Source organism: Leuciscus leuciscus, assembly GCF_965113295.1.
Source record: "Leuciscus leuciscus genome assembly, chromosome: 2".
In the NCBI taxonomy this organism is placed as follows: Eukaryota; Metazoa; Chordata; class Actinopteri; order Cypriniformes; family Leuciscidae; genus Leuciscus; species Leuciscus leuciscus.
The window spans coordinates 2,719,615-2,746,832 of NC_138726.1; the positions used below are offsets into that span (position 1 = coordinate 2,719,615).

At 40.5% G+C, this 27,218-nt stretch overlaps 1 protein-coding gene and 1 long non-coding RNA gene across 2 annotated transcripts in view; both read right to left on the reverse strand.

Moving 5' to 3' along the window:
* The window catches only part of piezo1 (piezo type mechanosensitive ion channel component 1 (Er blood group)), a 139,274-nt gene that overhangs the window by 77,889 nt on the left and 34,167 nt on the right, over positions 1-27,218 (reverse strand). The window contains exons 2-4 of the mRNA XM_082160880.1: positions 23,338-23,433; positions 8,341-8,463; positions 6,619-6,661 (exon numbers count right to left, since the gene is read on the reverse strand). Of these exons, the coding sequence (XP_082017006.1) occupies positions 6,619-6,661; positions 8,341-8,463; positions 23,338-23,433 (262 nt within the window). The remainder of the gene's footprint in view (positions 1-6,618; positions 6,662-8,340; positions 8,464-23,337; positions 23,434-27,218) is intronic.
* Positions 24,561-26,222, reverse strand: LOC309492230. The gene is made up of 2 exons (XR_014203487.1): positions 24,772-26,222; positions 24,561-24,738 (listed from the first exon to the last, which is right to left on the reverse strand). It is a non-coding gene; the product is annotated as an uncharacterized lncRNA (long non-coding RNA).

The window sequence follows — 27,218 nt, forward strand, 5'->3', positions numbered from 1 at the left end:
AGAGCGACCGGACAGCCAAAGGAGAAGGCTGTCCAGCCGCCTCATAAGCCAGTGAGATAGTCTCAACCACCCACTTGCTCATCCTTTGCTTAGACACTGGACCTCCCTTGTTAGGGGAGCAAAAGTCACTTTTACGCCACAGGGCAGCTCTGTGGACATACGCGTCTAACGCCCCAACAGGGCAAAGCAAATTATTCGCCTCCTGGTCCGATTTCGAAAGGGAGGAGGACCTCCAAGTGCCACGAAGGAAACGAGATACCAAGGGGTCTTTCCCCACAGACATTCCACCCAAAGGACTGTGGTAAGCACCTATGGCCGCCACATAGACCTTTAAAGTGGACGGGGTCAGACCTGCAGTGAACCGTTCCTGCAGGAACTCCAGCACTGTACCAATTGGGCAGTGGACTGGGTCCAACCGACGGTCACTACACCAAGAAGTGAATACTCTCCACTTCAGGGCATAAAGTTTCCTCGTGGAGGGAGCTCTGGACTGTAGAATGGTCTCAACAACCTCGGTTGAGAGACCTGACTCTATGAGCTGGGCCCCCTCAGAGGCCAAGCCCACAGGTTCCACAGTTCTGGCCGAGGGTGAAATATCGAGCCCTCTGCCTGGGACAGAAGGTCCCTCCTGACGGGTAACTCCAGAGGATGCCCGTCGAGGAGGGACACAAGATCGGGAAACCATACTCTGCCCGGCCAGCGCGGGGCTATAAAAAGCAGGCAAACCCGGTCCCTGCGAACTCTTTCCAGAACTCCCGGGAGCAGAGCAACTGGGGGAAAGGCGTACAGACGTAGCCTCGGCCACGTCTGTACCATAGCATCCAGTCCCAGAGGAGCTGGATGCGTGAAGGAGAACCAAAGTGGACAGTGAGACGTCTCTCGAGACGCAAACAGATCCACTTATAATTTCCATATCAGCTCCACCACCTCGGGGGTGGAGCCACCATTCCCCGGGCCTCGGCCCCTGTCTCGACAGAGTGTCTGCTCCTATATTCTGGACCCCGGGGATGTAGGCTGCCTTGAGTGACAGCAACTTCCCCTGGGACCACAAGAGGATATGGCATGCCAGCGCAAACCCCCTTGATATAGGCGACTACCGACGTGTTGTCCGTATGTACTACACATGGTGTCCCCTGAGACCTGTGATAAAGCTCCTCAGAGCCCGGAAGACAGCTAACATCTCTAGGCTATAGAATGCCAGGAACGATGATGGTCTTCCCACAGACCTTGAGATGAGCGACCCTCAGGATCGCTCCCCAACTCGTGAGGGAAGCATCCGTCGTTAGCAGTTTGCGACGACAAGGAGCTCCCAGCACTGGGCCCTGGGACAGGAACCAAGGTTTCTTCCACATAACCAAGGCACGTAGGCATCACCGCGTGACCTTGATTGTGCGAAATGGGTTGCCCCTCGGGGAAAAACCCTCTGGTCCTGAGCCACCACTGCAGGGGCCTCATGTGCAGCAGTCCAAAAGGTATCCCGTTGGAAGCTGCTGCCATGAGACCCAACAGTCTCTGGAACTGTTTGACAGTGAGTAGCTGGCCTAGCTTTACACTTCTCACAGCTGCCAGGATGGAATCGAAGCGTGGCGATGACAGGCGCGCCTGCATCGACACTGAATCCCAAACCACGCCTAAAAAAGTGGTCCTCTAAAATGGAGAAAGCACACTCTTCTTGGCGTTCAGCCGTAACCCCAACTCTTTCATATGGGCGAGAACAACATCTCGATGTTGAACCGCCATCTAATGCGACTGAGCTAAAATCAACCAATCGTCGATGTAGTTCGTGATGCGAATACCCCGGAGGCGCAGAGGCGCCAGAGCTGCATCCACGCATTTGGTGAAAGTGCGGGGTGATAAAGCTAGGCCGAATGGAAGAACTCGATATTGGTATGCTTTGCCCCCGAAAGCAAACCTCAGGAACTTCCAATGACACGGACGGATGGAAATATGCGTCCTTGAGGTCTATCGTGACAAACCAGTCCTCGGACCTGATCTGTGGCACGATTTGTCTCAAGGTTAACATTTTGAACTTGAGCTGCATGTACTCGTACAGAACTCGAAGATCTAAAATGGGACGCAATCCCCCGTCCTTTTTTGGAACTATGAAGTACCGGTTGTAAAACCCGGTTTCCCTGTTGGAGGGGGGTACATATTCTATGGCCCCTTTCTCTAACAGAGTGTTTACTTCCTGTTCCATAACCAGAACCTGCTCGGGGCCCACCACTGTGGGCAGGACCCCCATAAACCGCGGTGGGCGTTAATAGAATTGTATCTAATACCCTTTTTCCACGGTCTGCAGGACCCAACGAGAAACATTTGACAGTAGCTTCCACGCTGTCAAAGATTCTACTAGAGGTACCAGTCTCTCGAGACTGGTTTCTGGATTTTGTTGCTGTTGAGTAGTCGGTTCGTCGCCCTGTAACGGCGCACCGGCAGGGAACGACCAAACAGACTGCTCCAGCACCCTCCTCAGAGGGGGCGGGCATCCCGAGGCCACTACGTTTCCGGGTGGACCTTGAGATATGTGCTCGCCGGAGACCGCTGCGCCCTGTAACACCGGAGGCGGCAGGGTTGGCAGAACGGTCCCCTGAGGGCACCGAAGAGAGACGGCACCGTATTTTTCTCCTGCTGTTGAGTAGTCGGTTCGTCGCCCTGTAACGGCGCACCGGCAGGGAACGACCAAACAGACTGCTCTAGCACCCTCCTCAGAGGGGGCGGGCATCCCGAGGCCACTACGTTTCCGGGTGGACCTTGAGATATGTGCTCGCCGGAGACCGCTGCGCCCTGTAACACCAGAGGTGGCAGGGTTGGCAGAACGGTCCCCTGAGGGCACCGAAGAGAGACGGGCACCGTGAAAAGAGGTGTTAACCGCTCTGCTTCGGGGGGACTACCCTCATTTGTCCTGAGCCCTCAGACATCAGGACTTTTTCCCAGCAGCCTTCTTGGCGGTAATAACGGTCCGCAGATCCGTTTTACCCCTCGAAGACTGCTGGGTTTGAGAGCGCCCTCCGTGTCCCCGAGATTTTTGTGGGGGAGCACGAGAGGACACACTCTGTTTTTGAGTGGCACGATGTTCAGCGCTCTTTTTAGAGGAGTGAGGCTGCTCCCGCTCAGCAGCCTCAATGAAAGAACGGCGGGGGAGAAGTTTTTGTAATGCAGCTGCCTGTTTAGCAGCTTCCTGAGATTTAGCTACCGCACTGTTTACTGCATCACCAAATAAACCAACAGTGGAAACCGGAGCATCTAAGAGAACGTGCTTTTCTTTCTCTTTTATATCGCTCAAATTGAGCCACAGATGCCTCTCAGTGGCCACCAGGGCTGCCATAGACCGCCCGATTGATTTAGCGGTCTCCTTGGTGGCCCTGAGAGACAGATCTGTGGCTCTGCGTAGTTCAGCCACTGTGTCAGGACCAATTCCCCCGCCCTCCTCTAAATCCCCCAATAATTCTGCCTGATAGGCTTGCATAATAGACATCGTATGCAGACACGCTGCAGCTTGACCAGCGGCTGCATACGATTTATGAACCAGAGATGATGTGAATTTTACTGGCTTAGAGGGAAGTGAAGGAGCTTTCAGGGAAGATGCCGTTGCTGGAGAGAGATAGCTCGCAAGCGTCTCCTCCACCTTCGGCATCTCCCCATAACCATATTCTTTATATTTGTGAATGGAAGAATAGTGGGATGTTTGTGGTGCATACACTCTGTATGAAACCGGTTTTCCCCACGATTTCGACACCTCGGTGTGGAGATCGGGGAAAAACGGAAGGCTTCTTCGCTGAGGCTGTGTACGAGATGGCAGGAAGCGTTCGTCGAGCTTACTTTTCGAACGAACGTCCTGCCTATCCTCTGGCCACTCAATAGATAGTCTGTCAACTGCTCTAGTAATAACATCGAGCAGTTCCTCAAACGCATGAGACTGAGGTGGCGAATCCTCAGACTCAGCTTCAATACTCACAACATCCAACTCCTCAGAGCTGGACAGTTGCAGTATTGGTGCCTCCATCGGGGGGGAAGAAACCGCAGCGCGTGCTTCCACACCCTGATGAGAGGCACTGGATCTATCAGAAGGATGTTGAGATAAGGCAGAGCCCGTCTCAACATCCACTGATAGATCCATTTGCGAACCCCAGGTCTGTGATTGCCGCCGTGCCTCGGCAGCGGCGGGACCCGAGCCCTGGGGAACGCGATCGGGATCGGATCACGATCGCGGGATCGCGATCGTGAACCGAGCCAAGCGGGATCGGAGCGAACGCAATGGAAGCGCGTCGCAATGCACACAGTCACCACCCTCGAGTGCTGACTGGGCATGCTCCTCACCCAAACAAACAACACAAAGAGTGTGAGTATCACCTCCCGTTAAATAACGCGGGCAGGGATGGACACACACTCTAAACTGCTGCTTGCTCGCCATACTGAATATATATATATAATATAGACAGACAACACCAAATAACAAGGACAGATTCAACACAGAGCGCAACTGAAGACTCAGAAAGCTTTCGTTTTCTGTTTCGGGCCGGCTTTTATAGCTTCCTGGTACGTGACGTCACCCGCCTCTGACGTTCCGCCACACCATTGGACTGATTTTACATGTGCTTCAAGACGTCATCACGCAAAGCGTTCCCATAGCGTCAGCTTTTCGACGCAACGGGAGTTCCCTTGAAAGGGAACACCTCTACAGGGAAAGGGGGAAAATAATAAAATAAAATAAAATAAAATAAAATAAAATAAAATAAAATAAAATAAAATAAAATAAAATAAAATAAAATAAAATAAAATAAAATAAAATAAAATATTTAGATATTCTAACAACAGTTGATTTGAAACAATGCGTTATTAAAAAAATTATTCATAAAAAATCAAATAAAAATTCTTGGGTATCACGATTTACAAGTTCATGAAAAGGGTACAAAAAATAATAATTCTTGGGTATTACAAGTTCATGATTAGGGCACAAAACAGGGCTTGAAAATGGTCAAATATCCTTTCACAAAAAAAAAAAAAAAAAAAAAAAATTGCTGTATATATTATCGTCCAGGTCTAATCTGCTAAATGCAACTCTAAGACATTAAAGGAGAAGTTCACTTTTGAAAAAACTTTTGCTGATAATTTACTCACCCCCATGTCATCCAAGATGTCCATGTCTTTCTTTCTTCAGTCGAAAAGAAATTAAGGTTTTTGATGAAAACATTCCAGGATTTTTCCACATATTATGGATTCCATTGGGACCCAAACGGTTCAAGGTCCAAATGACAGTTTCATTGCCGCTTCAAAGGGCTTTAAACGATACCAGACGATGAATAAGGGTCTTATCTAGCGAAACGATCGGTCATTTCAAAAATAAAATAAAAAGTTGACGTTTTATAAGCACAAATGTTCGCCTTGCTCTGTTCTGTGATGCGCGTTCGTGACGTCACGTAATACGCAATTACGTTGAAAAGGTCAAGTTTGATGTGTTTACAAATGTGCGGAAGGAGGACCATATAAACATTTTCAAATGTATTTGTGTCAGTTTATCGTTTAAAATGCCCATTTCGTGTGCGCATCCTGAGTGTTTTAATATTAAAAAGCCAAAAAGAACATTTTCTTCAATTTTTCAAGCGTGACCTTTTCAACGTAATTGCGTATTACGTGACGTCACGAACGCGCATCACAGAACAGAGCAAGCCGAACATTTGTGCTTATAAAACGTCAACTTTTTATTTTATTTTTGAAATGACCGATCGTTTCGCTAGATAAGACCCTTATTCATCGTCTGGTATCGTTTAAAGCCCTTTGAAGCGGCAATGAAACTGTCATTTGGACCTTGAACCGTTTGGGTCCCAATGGAATCCATAATATGTGAAAAAATCCTGGAATGTTTTCATCAAAAACCTTAATTTCTTTTCGACTGAAGAAAGAAAGACATGGACATCTTGGATGACATGGGGGTGAGTAAATTATCAGCAAAAGTTTTTTTAAAAGTGAACTTCTCCTTTAAGCTATTTTAAAAATGAACATGATGATTTTCTGTAAAGTTGATTTGAAATCAATTTATTTATTTGATTTAGAGCACTATTAAAAAAATACGTCTTAAAAAAATAAAATAAAAGTTATTTGGTATTACAAATTTATGATAAGGGTACAACAAAATAAAAAATTTAATAATAATAATAAAAAAATAAAAAAAAATAAAAAAATTAAAGTTATATGCTATATATTATCACCCAGCTCTAATCTGTTAAATGCAACTATAAGGCATTAAGATGTCAAGATATTAAAACATTAACATAATGATTTTCTGTAAAGTTGATTTGAATCAATGCAATAAATAAATAAAAAATATTCAATTCCACAAGTCCATATAAATAATCGCCCAGCTCTAATCTGTTAAATGCGATTATAAGACATTAAGATATTATAAACATTAACGTAATGATTCTCTGTAAAGTAGATTTTGAAAAGGGCTATTCAAAAACTAAAATACAATAAATGTATTCTTATTGATTTAAACTTTATTTGCATGAAGTGTAGAGCACATGGCCTTGACCTGAACATGATCTAACACTGATCACTTTCGAACGGCTCAACGTGACGCCTCACGTTTACATGCTCTCATTCCCCGGATTCTCCACATACCTGGACACTCCGACGTGTCTCGATAGAGTCTCCCATGAGCTGCCTGAGGAGAGAGCCAGAGAGAGAGAGAGGTTTACAAGTGCTTATCAGTGTTTAGAAGTGAGAAAGACAAGCTAAAGCAAACCGAACACATTTCCACGAGCTACTGAACGGAGTCAGGCAGAGTCTACAAGCCCGAGACGAGTCTGCAGATGGACACTTCAGAAACATGTCTGGGACTCAGGAATCATCCACACTCGGCAAAACTATGTGCAAAATTTCAATGTAGTTTTGATTGTAGGAAGAGACACCAGCGAGCGATTTCCATCAAAGATATTTTGACATGAAGTGGCCACAAAAAAAAGGATTTGTACACTTTGTGATTGTCTCTGATTAAGTGAGGGAAACCGACTTCTGTCCCACTTTATATTTAGTGTCTTTATGAACTGACATTTAAATTAATCACTTTATACAATGTACTTATTGTGTTCTTACATTGTACTTAACCCAACAATAAACCTACACACACCACCAAACCTGTCCAAACCTCACCTGTATCCTCCTCAATAATAAAATTTTTAATAAAAATAAATAAATAAATAAATAAAATAATCTATATGCTAAACATGCTTCACACACACACACACACACACACACACACACACACACATACATACATATATATATATATATATATATATATAGATTATCGTCTAATCTGCTAAATGCAACATTAAGACATTCAACAAATTAACATGATACCGGTAATGACTTTCTGCAAAGTTGATTTGAAAATAAATGTATTTATTTTATTTAAAGCGCTATTAAAAAACAAAAAAGTCATAAAAAAATTTACTTTAATAAAATAAAATAAAAATAAATATCAATAAAAATTTAAATTCTTGATAACAAATCTGTGCGTTACAAGGCACTTCCTCGTCCTTCCCTCATGGGTCAAAATTACCCGAAGCCCTAAAATTATACTTAATTATACTTTTGTCCAGAAAGCTTATTTAATTAAATTTTTATTATATTTTTTTTCTATTTTTAATGCAATTTTTGGGGGAGATTTTTTGTTCTTTTTTATTTTATTTACCTGTAAATTACAAGATTTAATAAATAATAATAAATAAATAGTAATTTAGCAATTTAAGTACATTGCTCACATTCTTTCAACTTAAATTCAAAATAACTCACAATTTCATGCATTACCCTTTTAAATCAGCTCTAAATATCTTACACAGCGTGTCTTTGCCGACTTCTTGTGGAAAAAAAGAATATAACATGATATTTCATAACTCTTGCCACTAGATGGCCTTATAGCTCTATATGGAGCAAATGAGCTGTTCCGCTGGGTCCTAAAGTCAGTTCCATTCAGTATGCATTCAAATACACATGTAGACATTATAAACAAATTTTTTGGTGAAGTTTTAGAGTTTTTAGTTTGAATTCTGAGCATTTTTAGGTTTTTCTATGTGCATTCCTCGCACTCCATTCCTAAAGGGGTCAAATTGACCCGTGAGAGAAGGATTTGTTACTTTTTTCAATTTTAACCACACAATTCTTTGAATCCATAATTATATATTTTTTGGGTGTATTGATGGTTCAAGTGCGACAAAAGTCACGGGGTCTCGGACCCCTCCGATAAACACTCAATTTTTTCAAAAAATATTTCCGGGTCAAAATGACTGAAAGAGAAAACGCTCCATGATTGAACATGCGCCTGAAATAAGTTGTACTCACAGTTGTGTCCCAGTGCATCATCCAGGCTGGGGATGGTGTATAAGCAGATCTGGAAGCACACGTGTGCCAAGAGGAAAACCAGACTGGTGCTGAAAAGAGCCTTGATGAAACGTCCAGTGTGTCCTGTGGGAAGGAGAGGAAAAATACAGTAAGAAAAGAGAAATGCACAGAAGTTGAAGCTGGTACAGATCAGTAAAAAAGTCCCAATTCACATACTTTCCATCCTAAATAGTATTTGAAATTAGAATGAATGTGTCCCAAATTGTAGTATGTTTAAATGATAGTGGTTCAACGGATCACAAAACTCACGGTTCGGGTCATAATACGGTTTTTGAGTCACAAATCGGATCATTTTTCGGATCAGCAAGAATTTTTTGGGGGGGTTGGGGTTGACTTTGCTTTCCATTTATTACTTAAAGCACACTTTAAGTACTCTGGTACCACATCAAAAACTACTAGCCTAACTAATAAAGTTCAGACATTATTAAAAGGCAAGTGAACAGTCAGTAGAAAATAAGAGCAAATAGCCAAATCACAAGCATAGATAACAAACACATTCTAAATATTCGATTAGAACTACAAACACGAATACACAATGTTAAAAAAAACTACAAACATGGCGGATCCACGAGTCCGACGGTTAAACAGAGAGGTTTAGATAGAGAGAGATTAATAATCAGTATCTAACTTGACGAAAAGATATTTATTCAATGCTATCCACGTTATATTTAATCAGCAACAGCATCGTGAACTTTTATAAAGATGCATTTTAAACATTAGGCTACATTAAAGACTATGATGATGTAGTTTGTCACACTCAAAATCATGTAACTTTTCTTCACAAAAGTCCAATAACTGGTTTGATGGTCAATATTACAAATCTATACAGTTTCCATTCACAGATTAGCCAACTTCAGTTTATTAAATATTTAATACTCATATTAAAGGTTCATTTAAGTTTAAACCTGCCATGTTTAAAAAAGAATGGTTAAAAACGTCCATGAACACAGTGTGCCAACTTCCATGTCAGCTACACGTCCATCGGTTGTCATAACAATAGCTTTACAGGCTTTGCAGAAACACTTGTAATATTTAATTGCAGAATTGACATTGTTGCCACCCAAAGACGGGCTTTCTAACAGTATTTTTCCAACAGCGCAGAGGTATAGGAGAAAATAAGCACATGTGTGAGTGTTTAACTTTTGCGAGAGTTTAGGAAAATGCAAAGGCAGGCCCAGCTATTCTGATCATGGCAGGACTGTCAAAATACAAATAAATACAAATAAAATAGGTAAAGAGCACTGGGACTGTCTGTAAAGACCTCTAAACTTCAGCTACAACTGGGCACTGTTAGGGCCAAACTTTTACATTTGAAACATCTGTTAAAGTGCCCCTATTATGCTATTTTAGGCTCCTAATGTTGTTTTGGCGTCTCCTACAACAGGTTCACACGCATCCAAGGTCAAAAACACTTTAATTTCCTCATAATATACATTACAGCATTAGCCTTTTTCTCTCAGTGTCTGAAACTGTAGATCAAGGATTCAGTCTCTCTAAACCCCGCCTCTCTGAGAGCTTCCTCTGCTCTGATTGGTCAGAAAGCAAACACTCATTATCATGTCTGACTCTCAGCTCTTGATCACAGTGATTCGCACAGTGACGATGTCGAGGGTTTTACCGTATCAATCTCAGAAAACAGCGTCTTCTCCACATGAACAACACGAACCAAACTCCTCCAGTCTCAGATACACTACAGTGTGTGAGGGCGGAGCTAAGAGACGCTGTTCAGCCAATCAAGACCACAGGCTGGCATTATGCAAATTAGTTACATTGGTTTGTAACAGGAAGTGAGACTGAAATAACTTACAACTCATTTCAGCAGTTCAGAATCCATTCTTTCTTTCAGGAGACAATAACTTTGTCTTTGCTCTTTGATCTTTGAAACTTTGCAGACCTTTTACATAACACACATCATCCAAAAATAGCATAATAAGGGCAATTTAAATGCATTATTATAATTTTTTTTGGGCCTTTTCAGTCCACCAGGTGAAAACCGTCTGATTGTTTAGAAAAGTAAAAGCACAACTCTCCTCAACAAGACACATAACTTCAATCATGTCCGTACCACAAACGACCACACTAAAAGTTTAAGACGTAACATTAAGGGGTTTTTAATAACCGCAAGTATGAATAGTAACAGTGCTTTAGTAAGCAGGAAAGTTGCACAGTCGACAGTTACAGCCTGAATGTGGTTATACTTTACCTAAACACTGATGGAAATGCACTGCTGAATAATGTAACCTATAAAATAAAGGTTTTAATAGACAGACATCAGACGAGCCATTCCCTTACTTGAAACTATTCTGGAAACTGAAGTGCATACTCTGTATGTGCACTCTAAAAGATCTTGGGTTATTTGTCTATGTTAAAATATGTCCTCAGAACTGTACACTGATTGTTTATGGACAGGTTATGGACTCACAGCATATGGTCGATTACACTTGAATTACTAATTAATTTTTACTTCTAATATTTGTTAAACGTGCTTAAATGTTGGCAATATGTATTAAAAATATACTATTCTGTAAAATAAAAAATAAAATAAAAAAAGAATTGCTATGCAAGCCAGTGATTGTATCGAGTATTTTTAGACATTACAGTTTTTCTCAATTGCTAAAATACTAAAACCCATTGGCTGAACAAAGTTCTCAGTTGCCTGAACTCATTTAGCTAATTGTGCAGTCTGTTGTCAATACCTTAAACCATTTCACATGGTAAAACACAGTTTGCAGATCTCACTTAGACTTTTCAGCAAAACTCTAAACACATTTTCATTGTCAAAACACATTCTGCACTGTAATGCACGTCATCCATACTGCAGAACACAAGTGGCAACAATCAAATACAAATACAGAACTCATGTCAATGATTGAACACAACCACTCAAAACTGATTTAACCTGTTTCAAATGATGCCCAAACACAAGAAGAAGCACTGATCACGTTTACTCCTTTGATGTTTGTCTCTTTCAGTATTGTACACTGTAGTACAGTGCATTGTAGGCTGTATACTGTACAATGAACACACTGTATGTCCCTGAACATTGTGCTCTCCATTTGTTTACAGCACTGACTGCTCAATAGATTTTGACTGGTTGCAGGTTCATATCAACAAAGAACAAGAATTACAGTATCACAGAGACAAAGGACAAGTGTGTGAGGTGCAGGGTACAGTACTGTAAAAATAGGGGTACAAGGAGGAGGAAGAACAAAGACATTTTGCAAAGAGCAAAGCAGAGTAGTCATTTCTGATACATTTTGAGCTACTATGAGAGAACATGTTTTTCGTTCTTTAAAAGACAATGACGGAAACATATGAAATTTGATTTGAGATTAAAAAAAAATCTGTTTTTTGGTGTATTGTTTACCGACTGCTGGATAGTGTATATCATTTTGATCACTGTGTTTATGATTTGAGAGCAGTGTTTGATTTTGAACACAGGTAAAACTGTTTTGAGGCGAAAGTTTCATTTTGCAAGAGGAGTCAGAGGTTTAGTGAATAGTGCTTGAAGATGAGGTGTTGTGTTTAACGTTTTCAGAAAAAGGAGCAAGGTTTCAGAAATTGTGTTTTAGCAATTGAGAAAAACTGTAATTAATGTATGAAAAAAAAAATAATAAAAAAAAAAAACTAGTATTATAGTAAATATGAATTCACTATACTGGGTTAAATCAACCCATTATGCTGGGTTAAATAACCCAATTTGCTGGGTAAAATGAACCCAACATGTGTTCTGTCCTATATTTACCCAGCCCAACCCAAATTGGGTTGTTTTTAACCCAGTGTTTTTTAGAGTGTGAGAACGGATGGCATCGCAGCAGAGATATTCGGGCTTGACGAGGTGAGTGAGGACACCTGGGAAATACAGAGCTGTATTTGTCTTTCCAGTTTGTCTTGGCGTTTTTCTTTCCAGTGAGATTGAATGAAAGGCCACTTCAGCGTTCGTTCACATCTAACCTGTTCCTCACTACAGCGGGAGTGTGAAATCTGCAGGCCATTTTCCACAGAACTAGATGACTGTGATGTCTTGTGTTTTGACACGTGTAGCTGTGATTGTTTTAACAAGAATCGGGGCTCCAGAGCACTTGACGCTGCTCCATAGATGGTGTAGAGTTACTGAGTTTCTATGGAAAGAATAACAGTCTGCCTTAGCAAGCCAAGCCAGAGGTTTTACACATCAGCGCTGGGATATTTTCAGCCAATTTCGAAGGTTATCCTGTTGTTATACGAACGGTTTATTTAGGCGAATCACTACAGTGTAATTTAACCAAAGACAATTATGATTTTCAGTGCTTTTCAAACACTTGTTTCATCTTGGTGACCAAGAGCATTCTAAGGGAGTTTTCACACACACTAAAATTTTATTTTTTTTTTATTATTTTTACCCAAATCCTGGGTTGAGTATTTTGGGTTATTTTTCAGTGTTTGGGTAGTTTTTGTGTTACCCAGATCCTGGGTCAGACGTAACAACCCAGATCCTGGGTCAGATGTAACAACCCAGTGTTTGAGTAGTTTTTGTGTTTCCCAGATCCTGGGTCAGACGTAACAACTCAGATCCTGGGTCAGACGTAACAACCCAGATCCTGGGTCAGATGTAACAACCCAGTGTTTGGGTAGTTTTTGTGTTTCCCAGATCCTGGGTCAGACGTAACAACCCAGATCCTGGGTCAGATGTAACAACCCAGTGTTTGGGTAGTTTTTGTGTTTCCCAGATCCTGGGTCAGACGTAACAACCCAGATCCTGGGTCAGATGTAACAACCCAGTGTTTGGGTAGTTTTTGTGTTACCCAGATCCTGGGTCAGACGTAACAACCCAGATCCTGGGTCAGATGTAACAACCCAGATCCTGGGTCAGACGTAACAACCCAGTGTTTGGGTAGTTTTTGTGTTACCCAGATCCTGGGTCAGACGTAACAACCCAATGTTTGGGTAGTTTTTGTGTTACCCAGATCCTGGGTCAGACGTAACAACCCAGATCCTGGGTCAGATGTAACAACCCAGTGTTTGGGTAGTTTTTGTGTTTCCCAGATCCTGGGTCAGATGTAACAACCCAGTGTTTGGGTAGTTTTTGTGTTACCCAGATCCTGGGTCAGACGTAACAACCCAGATCCTGGGTCAGACGTAACAACCCAGATCCTGGGTCAGATGTAACAACCCAGTGTTTGGGTAGTTTTTGTGTTTCCCAGATCCTGGGTCTGATGTAACAACCCAGTGTTTGGGTAGTTTTTGTGTTTCCCAGATCCTGGGTCAGATGTAACAACCCAGTGTTTGGGTAGTTTTTGTGTTTCCCAGATCCTGGGTCAGATGTAACAACCCAGTGTTTGGGTAGTTTTTGTGTTTCCCAGATCCTGGGTCAGATGTAACAACCCAGTGTTTGGGTAGTTTTTGTGTTTCCCAGATCCTGGGTCAGATGTAACAACCCAGTGTTTGGGTAGTTTTTGTGTAACCCAGATCCTGGGTCAGACGTAACAACCCAGTGTTTGGGTAGTTTTTGTGTTACCCAGATCCTGGGTCAGACGTAACAAACCAGGGGTTGAGTTATTTATCACAGGCTTTTTGCAACCTCTTCAAGAGAGAGCAGTGCAGCTCCATCAAATTGGTGCATGGCAAAATACAGGTTTGTGTACATTTAATTTTATCTATAAATTCGTCATTGTGCTGTATATTGTTTAATTTTATGCAAATCAACATACAGGGTAGGATTTTATTAAAAAAGATACAGAATATAAATACTTAGGATGTTAAAATATGTCCTCAGAGCTGTTCACTGTTTGTTTATGGACAGGTTAGGGAGCTGGTCACCACATATTTTAGATGATAAAACACATTTTAAAGGCACCAAGTAGTGTATAATGCACATCATGGGCAAAAATACAGTTTAATATTTCATGAAACCACATTATCAAAACAAATAATGCTTCAAGATGACTCAAAAACGACTGTTCCCACGAGTATCAATGTGGTTGAAGACGTGACTGTTGGTGAGAGAGAGAGTAAGACTTACGCAAGTCTCTGAAGTGACTTGTGAGACAGTGGGCGACACATGGCACACACTCACACACACACACACACACACACACACACACACACACACCCCAAGAGAGCATCCATGCTTTCCGGGACGTTACGCTCACACAGATAGTGGTGGGAAAGCATCCGGAAAGTCTCATACCAGTGTGCATTTGAGGGGAAAATTTAGAACAACACAGCCATTATTAAACAGACCACTTTAAATAATCTTTAATGGAAAATTATTAAGTACCAAACCAAAATATGTGACCCTGGACCACAAAACCAGTCACAAGGGTCAATTTTTTGCAGAGATGCAAGAGAATAAACAAGCTTTCCATTGATGTATGGTTTGTTAGGATAGGACAATATTTGGCCGAGATATGACTATTGAAAATCTGGAATCTGATGCAAAACAATTGAAACATTGAGAAAATCTCCTTTAAAGTTGTGCATTTATGTTCACAATATTGTTGCATTCACTCACAAAAATATATATTTTAAAATATTTACGGTAGGACATTTACAAAATATCTTCATGGAACATGATCTTTACTTAATATCCTAATGATTTTTGGCATAAAAGAAAAATTTATAATTTTAACCCATTCAATGCTATTGCCACAAATATTTAATTTATTAATTATTAATTATTTTGGATTAATTTGATTTTGACTTCAAACCATTTTTGAACTTTCACCAAGAAAACCTCTTTAAGACGTTTGCATGACTTTAAACCTTGCCAATAGTGTAAAGTCAACCATCATATTGGACCTTTTTGAGTTTTGAGAACAATCTTACATATTTTGCATGCAATATGCATCAGTTATTACAGTAAAAGGTCAAAGGTAACCAAGTCAGTGAGCAGAACAAGCTATTCTGAACTTAACAAGCTTTAAACCTAAATAATTGAGGAAACTGTGAGTATGAATGTGAATTTGACCCAAATGCACCCAGGCTAACATTCTGTAGCTGTGATCTACATTTTCCTACAGCTTTCTTCTCCTCCTAAACCTCTGATTGTTCACAACTGGCTTCCCCGGATTTCCCGGCCACAGAATGTGAAGCTAATCCGCAGTAGGGAAAAAAGCAAGATGGTTTTCATTAAAACCATTAATACTGTTCACTGCCAGGTTTTGTTTTACTATGGCTGGCTGTGGAGGGGATTTTCTCTCCAGATTATCCCAAAGACACGTAGATGACCGTCATCTGAGTCACATATGAGAACAATAACATCCAGACAGAGGAAAGATAACTTTGTAGACGTAGAAATTCTACACCTCTTTCATAGAGTTAAAGCAAGATGAACTTCTCTGACAAAACAATAAAGCTAATCCTTAGATATGAGACATGCAACATCAGGCCACGGTAAACACATCAGTCTGGTGCAAAACTTGAAGAGTTTAAAATGCAACCCATGTTCACTTGTTCGGTGTGCAAACTGAACACAGGAATAGTCTGTGCATTAAACCTGAACTTTAAACCTATTTTTAGTAATATATAATATTTCAGTCTACATTACATTCACACTGGTGTTAAGTCAAACAATTATAATATAATACTAATAACAATAGAAATAGCCATATATTGTAGTGTGTGTGTGTGTGTGTGTGTGTGTGTGTGTGTGTGTGTGTGTGTGTGTGTTACTTATGCTCCAGGAATCATATTGTTAGCTTTTTGGTATTAGAGGTTTTCGGAAATTAAAAACAAAAAAAGATCTTAATATTACAATACAGATAAGCTGATAGATATTTTATTATCATTATATAATTGTAAAAAAAATATTGTTTTTTATTATTATAATATATTTTTCTGATAAAGGGTGAATATTAAAAATTCCACATGGTTTGGTTTCAACAAACAAACAAACAAACAAATAAATAAAACACTAAAGACTAAGATGAATTGTAAGGCATCACAACATTGAACAGATATTAATTTATACAGTGTTATTCAATTATTAGCATTTTAATTATTAGCTGTAAATGAGCGTTAGATGACGGCAAAGATCATCTAAATGTAAAAATAGAGTAAAAGAGCACGAACAATTAAATATCCAATTCGTGTTGTTGTATAAAAAAGGCTTGAAATATTGATCCCCAAAAATTGTTCTGATATATCATTCATCCATATTTCTTTTTAAACAGCGCCACCAATTTCACAATTAAAATAAATACACAAACAACCAAACAAACAAACAAACATAATGACAGCTGGAAAACATTTTATATCAACTTCAGCAGTCTATCATGCAATAATGTTGGATTTTAAAATACCAATAATAAGAAATCAGACACAAGTAGTAGAACACAGATATCTCAGAAATGATAAAGGATATGGATATCTCTCCAGTGGATCTGGCTATTCTGCTGTCTTTGTTTTAGACTTTTTTTTTTAAATACAGCACAGAAGCAGCATTTATATATTTACAGGATTGACAATAATGCGAATCAGACACTGGAATGTTTTTCCTCATGCCATCCAACAGAGAACCAGACACACACACACACACACACACACACACACACACACACACACACACACACACACACACACACACTGTTATGGCAACAGAAAAAGTGTGAACGCCCAACATGAGGTCATCATGCCAGTTTATGTACACAGAAACACGAGTCATCACCGTTACTGCAGGCTGATGCATGAAAACAGCCTCACAAACCCGTAAAGTCCTCCTGTAGTCGATCATGTTATCCCTTAAAGCTCATCTCTGAGCACCAAAATTACATATTTAAACGTTTTTTATCCTTGAAAAAATGTCTTCATGCCTTAAAATATCTTGAATGTAACTCGACACCCTCGCCTCATTTAGTATAGGCGGCTCTAGGGCTGCACGATTTGGGGGAAATGTCATATTGCGATTATTGAGGTCAATATTGCGATTGCGATATAATAAACAAATGGTTTCATGAGTCAACTTGCTTGGTTCTCAAGGAAAATGCACACACAGATTAGTGATAATGCTGAAATGTGTATTTCTCAACTCAAACTAACAACTACATCTAAATGATTGACAACACCTATAATGATCAATAAGCCATTGATGACTGGATAAAAATTACTATTCAAAAAATAGAATATTGTCTTTGAACTTCCGTTTTTGCGGTCGCTCTGTATATCTCTATGGGGCTGCTGTCCAGGAGTAATTAGCTTTTGAAGTGGATTTACTAAATGTAAAGTTAACGAACATTATCATGAGGACTGTAATGTTTAAAGCAGATGACTTAACAAATGTCAGTCGACCGGGAAGATTTTTAAACGAGCCGCTAATTCATAAATACGCAAGATCGCTGTGGAAATACAGACCGGAAGTCAAAAGATAACCTCACAAACTCGTCGCTCCTTAAAGTCCTCCTGTAATCGATAATTTTATCCCTTAAAACTCATCTCTGATCACCAAAATTACATATTTAAACGTTTTTTCCCTTGAAAAAAATGTCTTCATGCCTTAAAATATCTTGAATGTAACTCGACACCCTTGACTCATTTAGTATGCGCGGTTCTATGAATATGCAAATGAGCCCCGCCTCCACTCACTCACTCAGCTCAGAGATCCACTCGTTGCAAGTACCGAGTAATAATCATTAGCATGTACTTACTATGAGGTCAGGGATTGGCTGAGGGTTAGTTGCATATAATCATGCATAATCTACTGTTATTACTACAGTAACATGTGTAACAAGGATACTGTAAAATAAAGTGTTACCTTTCAAAAAACCGCCCACAAAACCTCGCACAATACAACTTTAACATCATAGGATGTCCTGTTACTTTATCCTCTACAGTAAAAGACCTGGGTGTTATACTCGATTGCAACCTGTCTTTTGAAAATCATATTTCATATGTTACAAAAACAGCCTTTTTCCACCTTAGAAACATTGCTAAGCTACGTAATATGCTATCAGTTTCTGATGCAGAAAAGTTAGTTCATACATTCATGACCTCGAGACTGGATTACTGTAATGCTTTATTAGCTGGTTGTCCTGCATCCTCAATAAACAAGCTACAGTTAGTCCAAAATGCCGCCGCTAGAGTTCTTACTAGATCAAGAAAATATGATCATATAACACCGATTTTATCATCACTGCATTGGTTACCTATAAAGTTCCGTATTAATTACAAGGTATTGCTACTGACTTATAAAGCCCTAAACGGCTTAGCTCCAGTCTATTTAACGGATCTTCTATCGCCCTATAATCCATCGCGCTCTTTAAGATCACTAAATTCAAGGCTTTTGGTCATACCTAGGATATCCAGAACCACCAAAGGATGGAGAGCATTTTCACATTTGGCTCCAAAACTCTGGAATAGTCTTCCTGATACTGTTCGTTGCTCAGACTCGCTCTCCCAGTTTAAAACTAGATTAAAGTCGCATCTCTTCAGCCAGGCATTCATATAATCCTACAGTTCAAACTACAATCCGGCCTCTAGCTCATAAATGCCAGAGGAGAACTGGCCCCCGACTGAGCCTGGGTTCTCCCAAGGTTTTTTTTTCTCCATTAGGTCACCTGATGGAGTTTTAGGACACCATTAGGTCACTTGATGGAGTTTTTCGGTTCCTTGCCACTGTTGCCTTTGGCTTGCTCAGTTGGGGATATTTTGGGGATATTTAATTTAATTTTATCAATCAATAAATTCCTCTTGAAACAAACTTTGTTGTATTATTTTAATTTAATACTGTGAAGCTGCTTTGATACAATCTGTATTGTGAAAAGCGCTATACAAATAAACTTGACTTGACTTGACTTTCTTAGTTTTAGTTAACGATAATAACCCTGGCTTGAATGGTGACGTGCACTTATATATAGCATGCATGCAGCTGCCATCAATGGCAATATTAATCTCTAGCATCTTACAAATACTGGTGTATATGTAAGAGTCGCAGAACCATTTTTTTACTATTCAACTATTCATTTAATGACAGTGTTGACAGCCACAATTAGTCTGAGCGCTTTATTATCCCGCATACTTCTGTTCTGACTCAAACCATCATCCGCTTTACAGCTCCTTGTTAAAGGGTTAGTTCACCCAAAAATGAAAATTCTGTCAGTAATTACTCTCATGTTGTTCCAACCCCGTAAGACTCTCGTTCATCTTCAACACAAATTAAGATATTTTTGACTAAATCTGAGAGCTGTCTCACTCCTCCATAGGCTGCTCTGTAATCGATATCTGCCATCCCAGAAAGTTAGTAAAGACATCATTAAAATAGTCCAAGTGACTACAGTGGCTCAACCTTAAATTCATCAAGCGACGAGAATACTTTTTGAGCGCAAAAAAACTAACTAAAATAACGACTTTATTCAAATATTCATTTTCTTTTTCAAGTGAAAAACATTAAAACATTCCAGGATTTTTCTACACAGAATGGACTTCAATGACAACCAACTATACCAATGTTCAAAGAAGGATCAAATGTCCGTCTCAATGCGGCTTCAAAGTCTCGACACGATCCCAGTCGAGAAATAAGAGTCTTATCCAGCGAAACCATCGGTCATTTTCTAATATATATATATATATATATATATATATATATATATATATATATATATATATATATATATACTTTTTAACCACAAATGCCCGTCTTTTACCATCTCTGAGATGTGCCACGCATTACGTCATCACGTTGGAAAGGTCACGAATTTTTTTTTTTATAATAATAATAATAAATTAAAACAAAGATGTCGGATGATTTTGAAGTTGGAGAAAATGAGATGACATTTTTCGCCCTTCCCTTCCTTTCTGAACCGGAGTACACAGACAAATAACTTAGATAGATGACGTCACGCGTGACCTTTCCAACGTGATGACGCAATACGTGGCGCATCTCAGAGGCCTCGTTTACACTGCAGGTCTTGATGCCCAATTCTGATTTGTTACCTTTATCCGATTTTTTTTACCTTCCGTTTACACGTTCTTTCAACTGTGACCCATATCCGATTCATGTGTTTAAAGGGTTAAATTCTCTTGCACAGAAGGGCGGACGCGAAATATGCTTGATGCTCTGCGATATATGCGAAGTTCGCCAAACATCACCATGATTATGAGGCGAAGGAGGACGAAAAGTGCCATCATTGCACATGTGCTTCAGTTATTGTGTGTGAGAGAGATCTCAGGACTGGCGGGAGCATATTGTGTTTAAATATTGGCTTTAACGAGGAGCAGTGGGTTAGAAATTTTGTTGTGTACGACAATATGTTGTATCAACGTTTGTTCACATTCCTCTCCTACGACAACACAACGTTTGGTCGGGCCATCCGTCCCTTTGCAGATGCACGTCGGGGTTTCTCTCGTCATTAAACCGCGGAGACGTTGCCTAATGCCTCCGAAAATCTTTTTACATGACAGTCGCATTGGCACGTATCCGATTTATTTCCACAAATAAATGAGGCCTGAAACCGATCTGGAAATATCTGAATGCATGTGTTTTTTCCTGTTTACACTGTCATAGAACTAGGGCTGTCCCCGACTATGGATTTTCATAGTCGAATCAGAATCGTCATGTCTTGCCTATAGTCGACTAATAGTCGAATCATGTGTATGGGGGTGGGGCTGGGGGCGGGGCTTTAACGTTTCAAAGCCGTGATGTACAGAAAATCACACAAAGATATAGAAGAAAATGTATAAAAACATTTTTGATCAATAAAACTAATAAATAACTCCAGAAAGGCCACACTGCAGATTTGCATTTCACATGCAAATCAAATTAAATCGGCTAAATTACCTGTGCGAGCAGGCCAGCCTACAGCACAACATCGATGCACCGAAAAAAATAAACAATTAATTTACTAAATTAAATTAGAACAGAATATACCTTTCTAATAAATAAAAATACAAAACGAAATAAATCAGAATCAAGTCACAGGATGAGGAGCAAATGTGTGCAAAATGCCTAAAGTGCAGGGGAACATATATTCAAAACACAAGCCACAAATAGTTAGATTAGATAACCCTGACAGATTAATAAATAAAATAAAAATAAAGAAATTATTAAAATAACGATAGTAGCCAGAATTTTCAACTTTGTCTTTTTAACTGCAGAAACAACAAAAAATGCTAAACTGGAGAGGCAGTCTTTTTAGCTAAAAATGTTCACAGCATCCAAAAATAAAATTAGAACCGGCTGAAAAGTTTTGAAATCACTTGTACCTGATCGAGAGAACAAATCCTGAACGTCTTTCACTCTGTCTGTCCGTTGGAGTCTTTTCAAATTGTGCGCGCGGATAAAATACATTCTAACGTGAAACCCAGTCTATGCGTGAAACATGTTAACGGTGGCCGGCAGAAGTGCGATCATGGTTTTCCTGATGCTAAATCCAGCCTTGGAGAATATCCTTTCTAATCGTGTACATCCACACTTTAGATTTTCTTATCCCAGACATTGTTAAAGATTTAAATCCTTGCCGCGAAGACGCTCCTCTGTCGGTCACGGATTGAAAGTGAAACTTAAATCTGTCACGGGGTGTTTGGATTTATTCACGCACGTTAAAAAATATTTATTAAAAGCTTCTTTCTTTCCACATTTTTATATAGGCCTACAGCATTATCATAATAGGCTGAATATTAACGTATTTACATAAAAGCTAGTTCTATGTGAAATCAGACATTGAGCGCCCTCATATAGCCAAAGTGGCATGATCCTCGTTTCATAACACCTCTGCGAAGATTCGACCGTGAGATCGGTAGTCGAATCAGGCTCCTCCTATCGAAGCATCGAATCTTCGACTATTCGGGGTCACCCCTACATAGAACACATCCGATCTGTGTCACATATGAGCAAAAAATCGGAATTGGGTCACATTTCACTGACAGTGTAAACGAGGCCAGAGATGGTTCACGACGGGCATTTGTGGTTAAAAAGTATATATATATTTTTTATTTTAGAAAATGACAGATTGTTTCTCTGGATAAGACTCTTATTTCTCGACTGGGATCGTGTCGAGACTTTGAAGCTGCATTGAGATGGACATTTGAACCTTCTTTGATCATTGGTTGCCATTGAAGTCCATTCTGTGTAGAAAAATCCTGAAATGTTTTCCTCAAAAACCTTAATTTCTTTTCGAATGAAGAAAGAAAGACATGGATATCTTGGATGACATCAGGGGGAGTAAATGATCAGCAACATTTTTTTTGAAAGTGAACTAATGCTTTAAAACAGCATTAAAAGGGGCACTTTAATAATGGATCTCTAGCATCTTACAAATACTTGGTGCTAGAAGAGTCACAGAACTGGATTTAATGACAGTGTTGACAGGCACAAATAGTCTGAGCGCTTTATTATCCCGCATACTTCTGTTCTGACTCAAACCCTCATCCGCTTTACAGCTCCTTGTTAAAACCCAGTTATCAAATACATAATGCCAGCAGTTCTGTGTCCAGCTCCAGTGAACACCTGTCATATGAGCTCGAGAGATATAAAGCCCAAAGACAAACGAATCTGACCCCTGACCCCTAGAGCTCGGATGGGAAAAGCCGATGCAAAACCACGTTTGAGAGCCAGAACCTTTAGTTTATCCATCATGGTTGAGGCTTTGAGGATCTCTGAAGTCTAATCCTGCAGGAATCAATGTGTTGTGGTTTATAATGGATTCCTCTATTATCAAGGTTGGTCAAAAGATGTGGTTTGGCAAACAGACTTCAAGTCTTGAGTTTCAACCCTTACTAGACAGAGAGGGATCGTTTGGGATCGATTTCTTTTTTATTGTATCATAACAAAATACACACACACACACACACACACACACACACACAACAACAAGACAAAAATATCCAAGCTACTCCAGTCAGAGTTCATTTGCACCCATATCACACAATATCATTCGTTTTGCAATCATTTTGTTTAGCAATCAGCCGTCTTCTAGTCAGACAGTATTGCGCCACTGAGAACGAAAGCGTGAGAAACACTCTTACCTCGTAGTGTGTGTTTGTTGGGCCATTGAAACCAGGGTAGCAGCAGCAGGTACAGAAGGTAGACTAAAGAGAGAGCGTTGTAGCGAAAGATGCAGGCTGTGGAGAAGAAGAGACAAACCATCAGTTTTAGACACTCACCGCTGCGTCGTACAGCAGTCTAACACCCAGGGTCAGAGGGGCGGGCAGCAACTACTTTGGCGTATTTTTTCAGCAACACATACTTATTTCACAGATAAGAGTAAAATTTTATTTTGATTCAATGGTTATTTAAAGTTACCATATAACTGGTTATAGCTAGCCCAGTGTTAACATGAATATCTGCAAGCCTCCAAGCACAGACGTCACACTTTAAATCCTCCCTGTTGCCTTTCACCATCCACTTATTTCGCTGCTGTCGCGTCCCTTGACATGCCATCTCCTTTTCCCTCTTTCTATGTCTATTTTTAGCCCATTGCTTTGGCGCCCCCTAGTGTTGCGCTCCTATGCGCCGCATATAGCGCATACCCACTTTTTGCGCCACTTTAACGCCGTGTCCTAACTACACGCGAATGAAAAATGCATTAAAAAAATGTTTTGCAATAAGACTAAATGTGAATGATATCTAAGGGTTTATTTTTTTTGTTTTTTACCTCGTTGGAACTGAAATTAGGAATTGATAAGAATCGTAATCGACAAGCACAATCGAAATAGATTTTTTTTTCTTTTTTTCGAAGGTATTCGACTATTCCCAAAGTCAGTACAAAAGGTGCTATATTTCCGCTTGATGTGTGCCGGTCCTCGAGTGTTTGATAGCGCCGATGAAGCACTCTTGAAGCTGTGTGATTGCTCTAATCAAGCTGAGAGGTCCGTGTGTAAAGCATTCTGGGACCAGTTCCCAACACTTTGAGGCTTTGCCAGGGAATACAGGAGTTCCCTGACTCCCGCTGTGACTAGTAAAGGTTTTCCCTGACTCGCATTTTCCATGCCATCCAAACAACACCTCAGACCCTCCAAAACTCCTCAGCTGTTCCCGATCTCTGATTCACGCTCACAACCGAAGGCTTTGTTTGAGAAGTCTGGTGGCCTGAGAGGGTCATGAAACCCCAAAACACATTGGTTGAGATATGAACAGATATGCACATCACTGAAAACACTAACAGCTCTCATAAATGTTATAAAAGTGGAAATTGGCAATTTCGTTCTTCCGTGTTGAAAGTCGAGGCATCGTCACGAAATGTGAGGTAGAAGTGCCTTCGTTGCGTGTGATTGGCTGTGTAGAAGCGTGCCTTCGGAGCGTGTGATTGGCTGTGTTGAAGCACCTTCGGAGCGTGTGATTGGCTGTGTAGAAGCTTGCCTTCGGAGCGTGTGATTGGCTGTGTAGAGGTGCCTTCGGAGCGTGTGATTGGCTGTGTAGAAGCGTGCCTTCAGAGCGTGTGATTGGCTGTGTTGAAGCACCTTCGAAGCGTGTGATTGGCTGTGTAGAAGCTTACCTTCGGAGCGTGTGATTGGCTGTGTAGAAGCTTGCCTTCGTTGCGTGTGATTGGCTGTGTAGAAGCGCCTTCGTTGCGTGTGATTGGCTGTGTAGAAGCGCCTTCGGAGCGTGTGATTGGCTGTGTAGAAGCTTGCCTTCGGAGCGTGTTATTGGCTGTGTAGCAGTGTGCCTTCGTTGCGTGTGATTGGCTGTGTAGAAGTGCCTTCGGAGCGTGTGATTGGCTGTGTAGAAGCGCCTTCGTTGCGTGTGATTGGCTGTGTAGAAGCTTGCCTTCGGAGCATGTGATTGGCTCCCGGCACGATACTACGTCAGCTGATCCTCGAGATAATCTGTGCATTTATTCATGAGAAAGAGTTTAATCCAATCACTGCGCTGTTTTATGCATGAGATCATCGCATTACAGTAAAAACTAATATTTTAATTTAATGAACCAGCTCTGTATATACACGTCTTCTTCAAATGAAATATGTGCAATTAAGGACACACACACACACACAGCTGTACGTCTGATCACGAGCGCGACGACACAATGAATTATTCTGATACACAGAAGACAATGTGTAGACCGACAATTCAAAGAACAACGGATAACAAGCAACTATATCCTTTATTCTTTAAAGTATTCTTTCATTCTTTACATGAAAATATTAGACCTTTTAAATGTTCTTCCGCATTTTTAACCCTCAACTCTGTTTTTTTTCTCTCTCTGAGGTCATATTTTAATATTCATGTGTCTGTGTAATGAGTGTGTTGCCGGTCTGTGTTTTATTGGTTGTTGTCTCCCCTTTTCCCGCCCTCTCCCACTTTTCCACAGTTTACACGCAAATTTTTTGAGACTTTTTCCAACTCTGAGGCTTGAAGGACAGGATAAACCCCCATTATAACTCGCACTGCGTGCATGAACACAGATCTCCAGTGTTCAGAGACTCATGACCTCACTAGAGGAACATGCCATTAATGCAGGGAAACTATGATGAAACCCCAGAGGTGAACGTGCGCTGGTTTGCCTGATCGCCAGGAGTGCTGCGATATCGACAAAAATGATATCTCGATATTTTCTGGGATTTTCTCGATAACGATTATTAGAAGATATTTTGCTGAGTGTGTGTATTGTGTTCATACTTTGGCAGGTTCAGGACTGCCGACTCCTGAAGTCTTTGATATTCCTCACACTCTTGTGTGCTAGTCAGTGTGTGCTGGTCAGTTAACAGCAGTGAGTGTAAGTGTCACTGTAAGTGTGTGTGTGTGTGTGTCTGTACTGTATCTAAGTGTGTGTGTGTGTGTGTGTGTGTATGTGTGACAGAAAGAATTTTTTTCCAATATGTTTCAATAGATTTTCACCTTAAATGGGTATTTTTACCATGTATAAAGCCAATTTTTTTAATTAATTATATGCATGGATCATCTTTTGTGTCAATTTCGTTAATTTAATCAAATTCAATAATAAAAATAAGACACGATAGAGCTGTTATGCACTCTTGTGATATTTATTACTAAATGGTATAAATAAAGACTACATCACATAGAATATGCATGCACTCTCTGGGTGTGTGGGTGTGTGTGTGTGTGTGTGTGTGTGTGTGTGTGTGTGTGTGTGTGTGTGTGTGTGTGTGTGTGTGTGTGTGTGTGTGTGTGAGGGATAGGCTATACTCGATAATGTCTAATCACACATCGTTAAAGCAGAACTCGGCAACTCTAGCGAACTCTAGTCACTTCTTCGCTGATTTTCCCTTTTGTTGTCGCATGTTTTCCCCACGAGCTCCCCCTACAGCTGTGGGGGGGCGTATATTTCACAACAAGGTCGTAAAAACTCACTTGCGGCGGCCTCCTCCCCCTCTCTACCGCTTCTCATGTGCGTTTGTTTTGATCGGAGCAAGCCAACTGTATCGTGTGGAACTATGTCTACCGAGGTGGGTAATCTGGTAATACATCATACATGCGTGTGTGTTTATGTCGAATTGCCGTAAAGCAATTCGTGTTTCGCGCTCGTTCTCGTTCTAGTTCTCGCTTCTCACGAGACTTCCAATTTCTATCTTGCCGGGACGGTAGTCCCCAAGTTGCAAGGTTGGTTTTCCGCCTGGGAACGCTGGGGGGAGCTGGGAAAGTCACCAATATCACCAGAACAGGTTGTTTAACCATCCAAATGATTTCTAGACAGTTTTATTAAGTTAAAAAAGTTACCAAGTTCTCCTTTAAAACAACAGTTCCGATATCTAGCACCCTCATCTCGAGCTGATCAGTGATGTAAGCGTGATCCTGACGATCACCTGAGGCTCAGCTGTGGCTTCTCTCTGTCTCTGATCTAACACCAGCACAGCAGGAGCTGATAACACACACACACACACACACACACACACACACACACACACAGCATGGGTTATGTTTACGGTGCGGAGAGAAACATCGACTT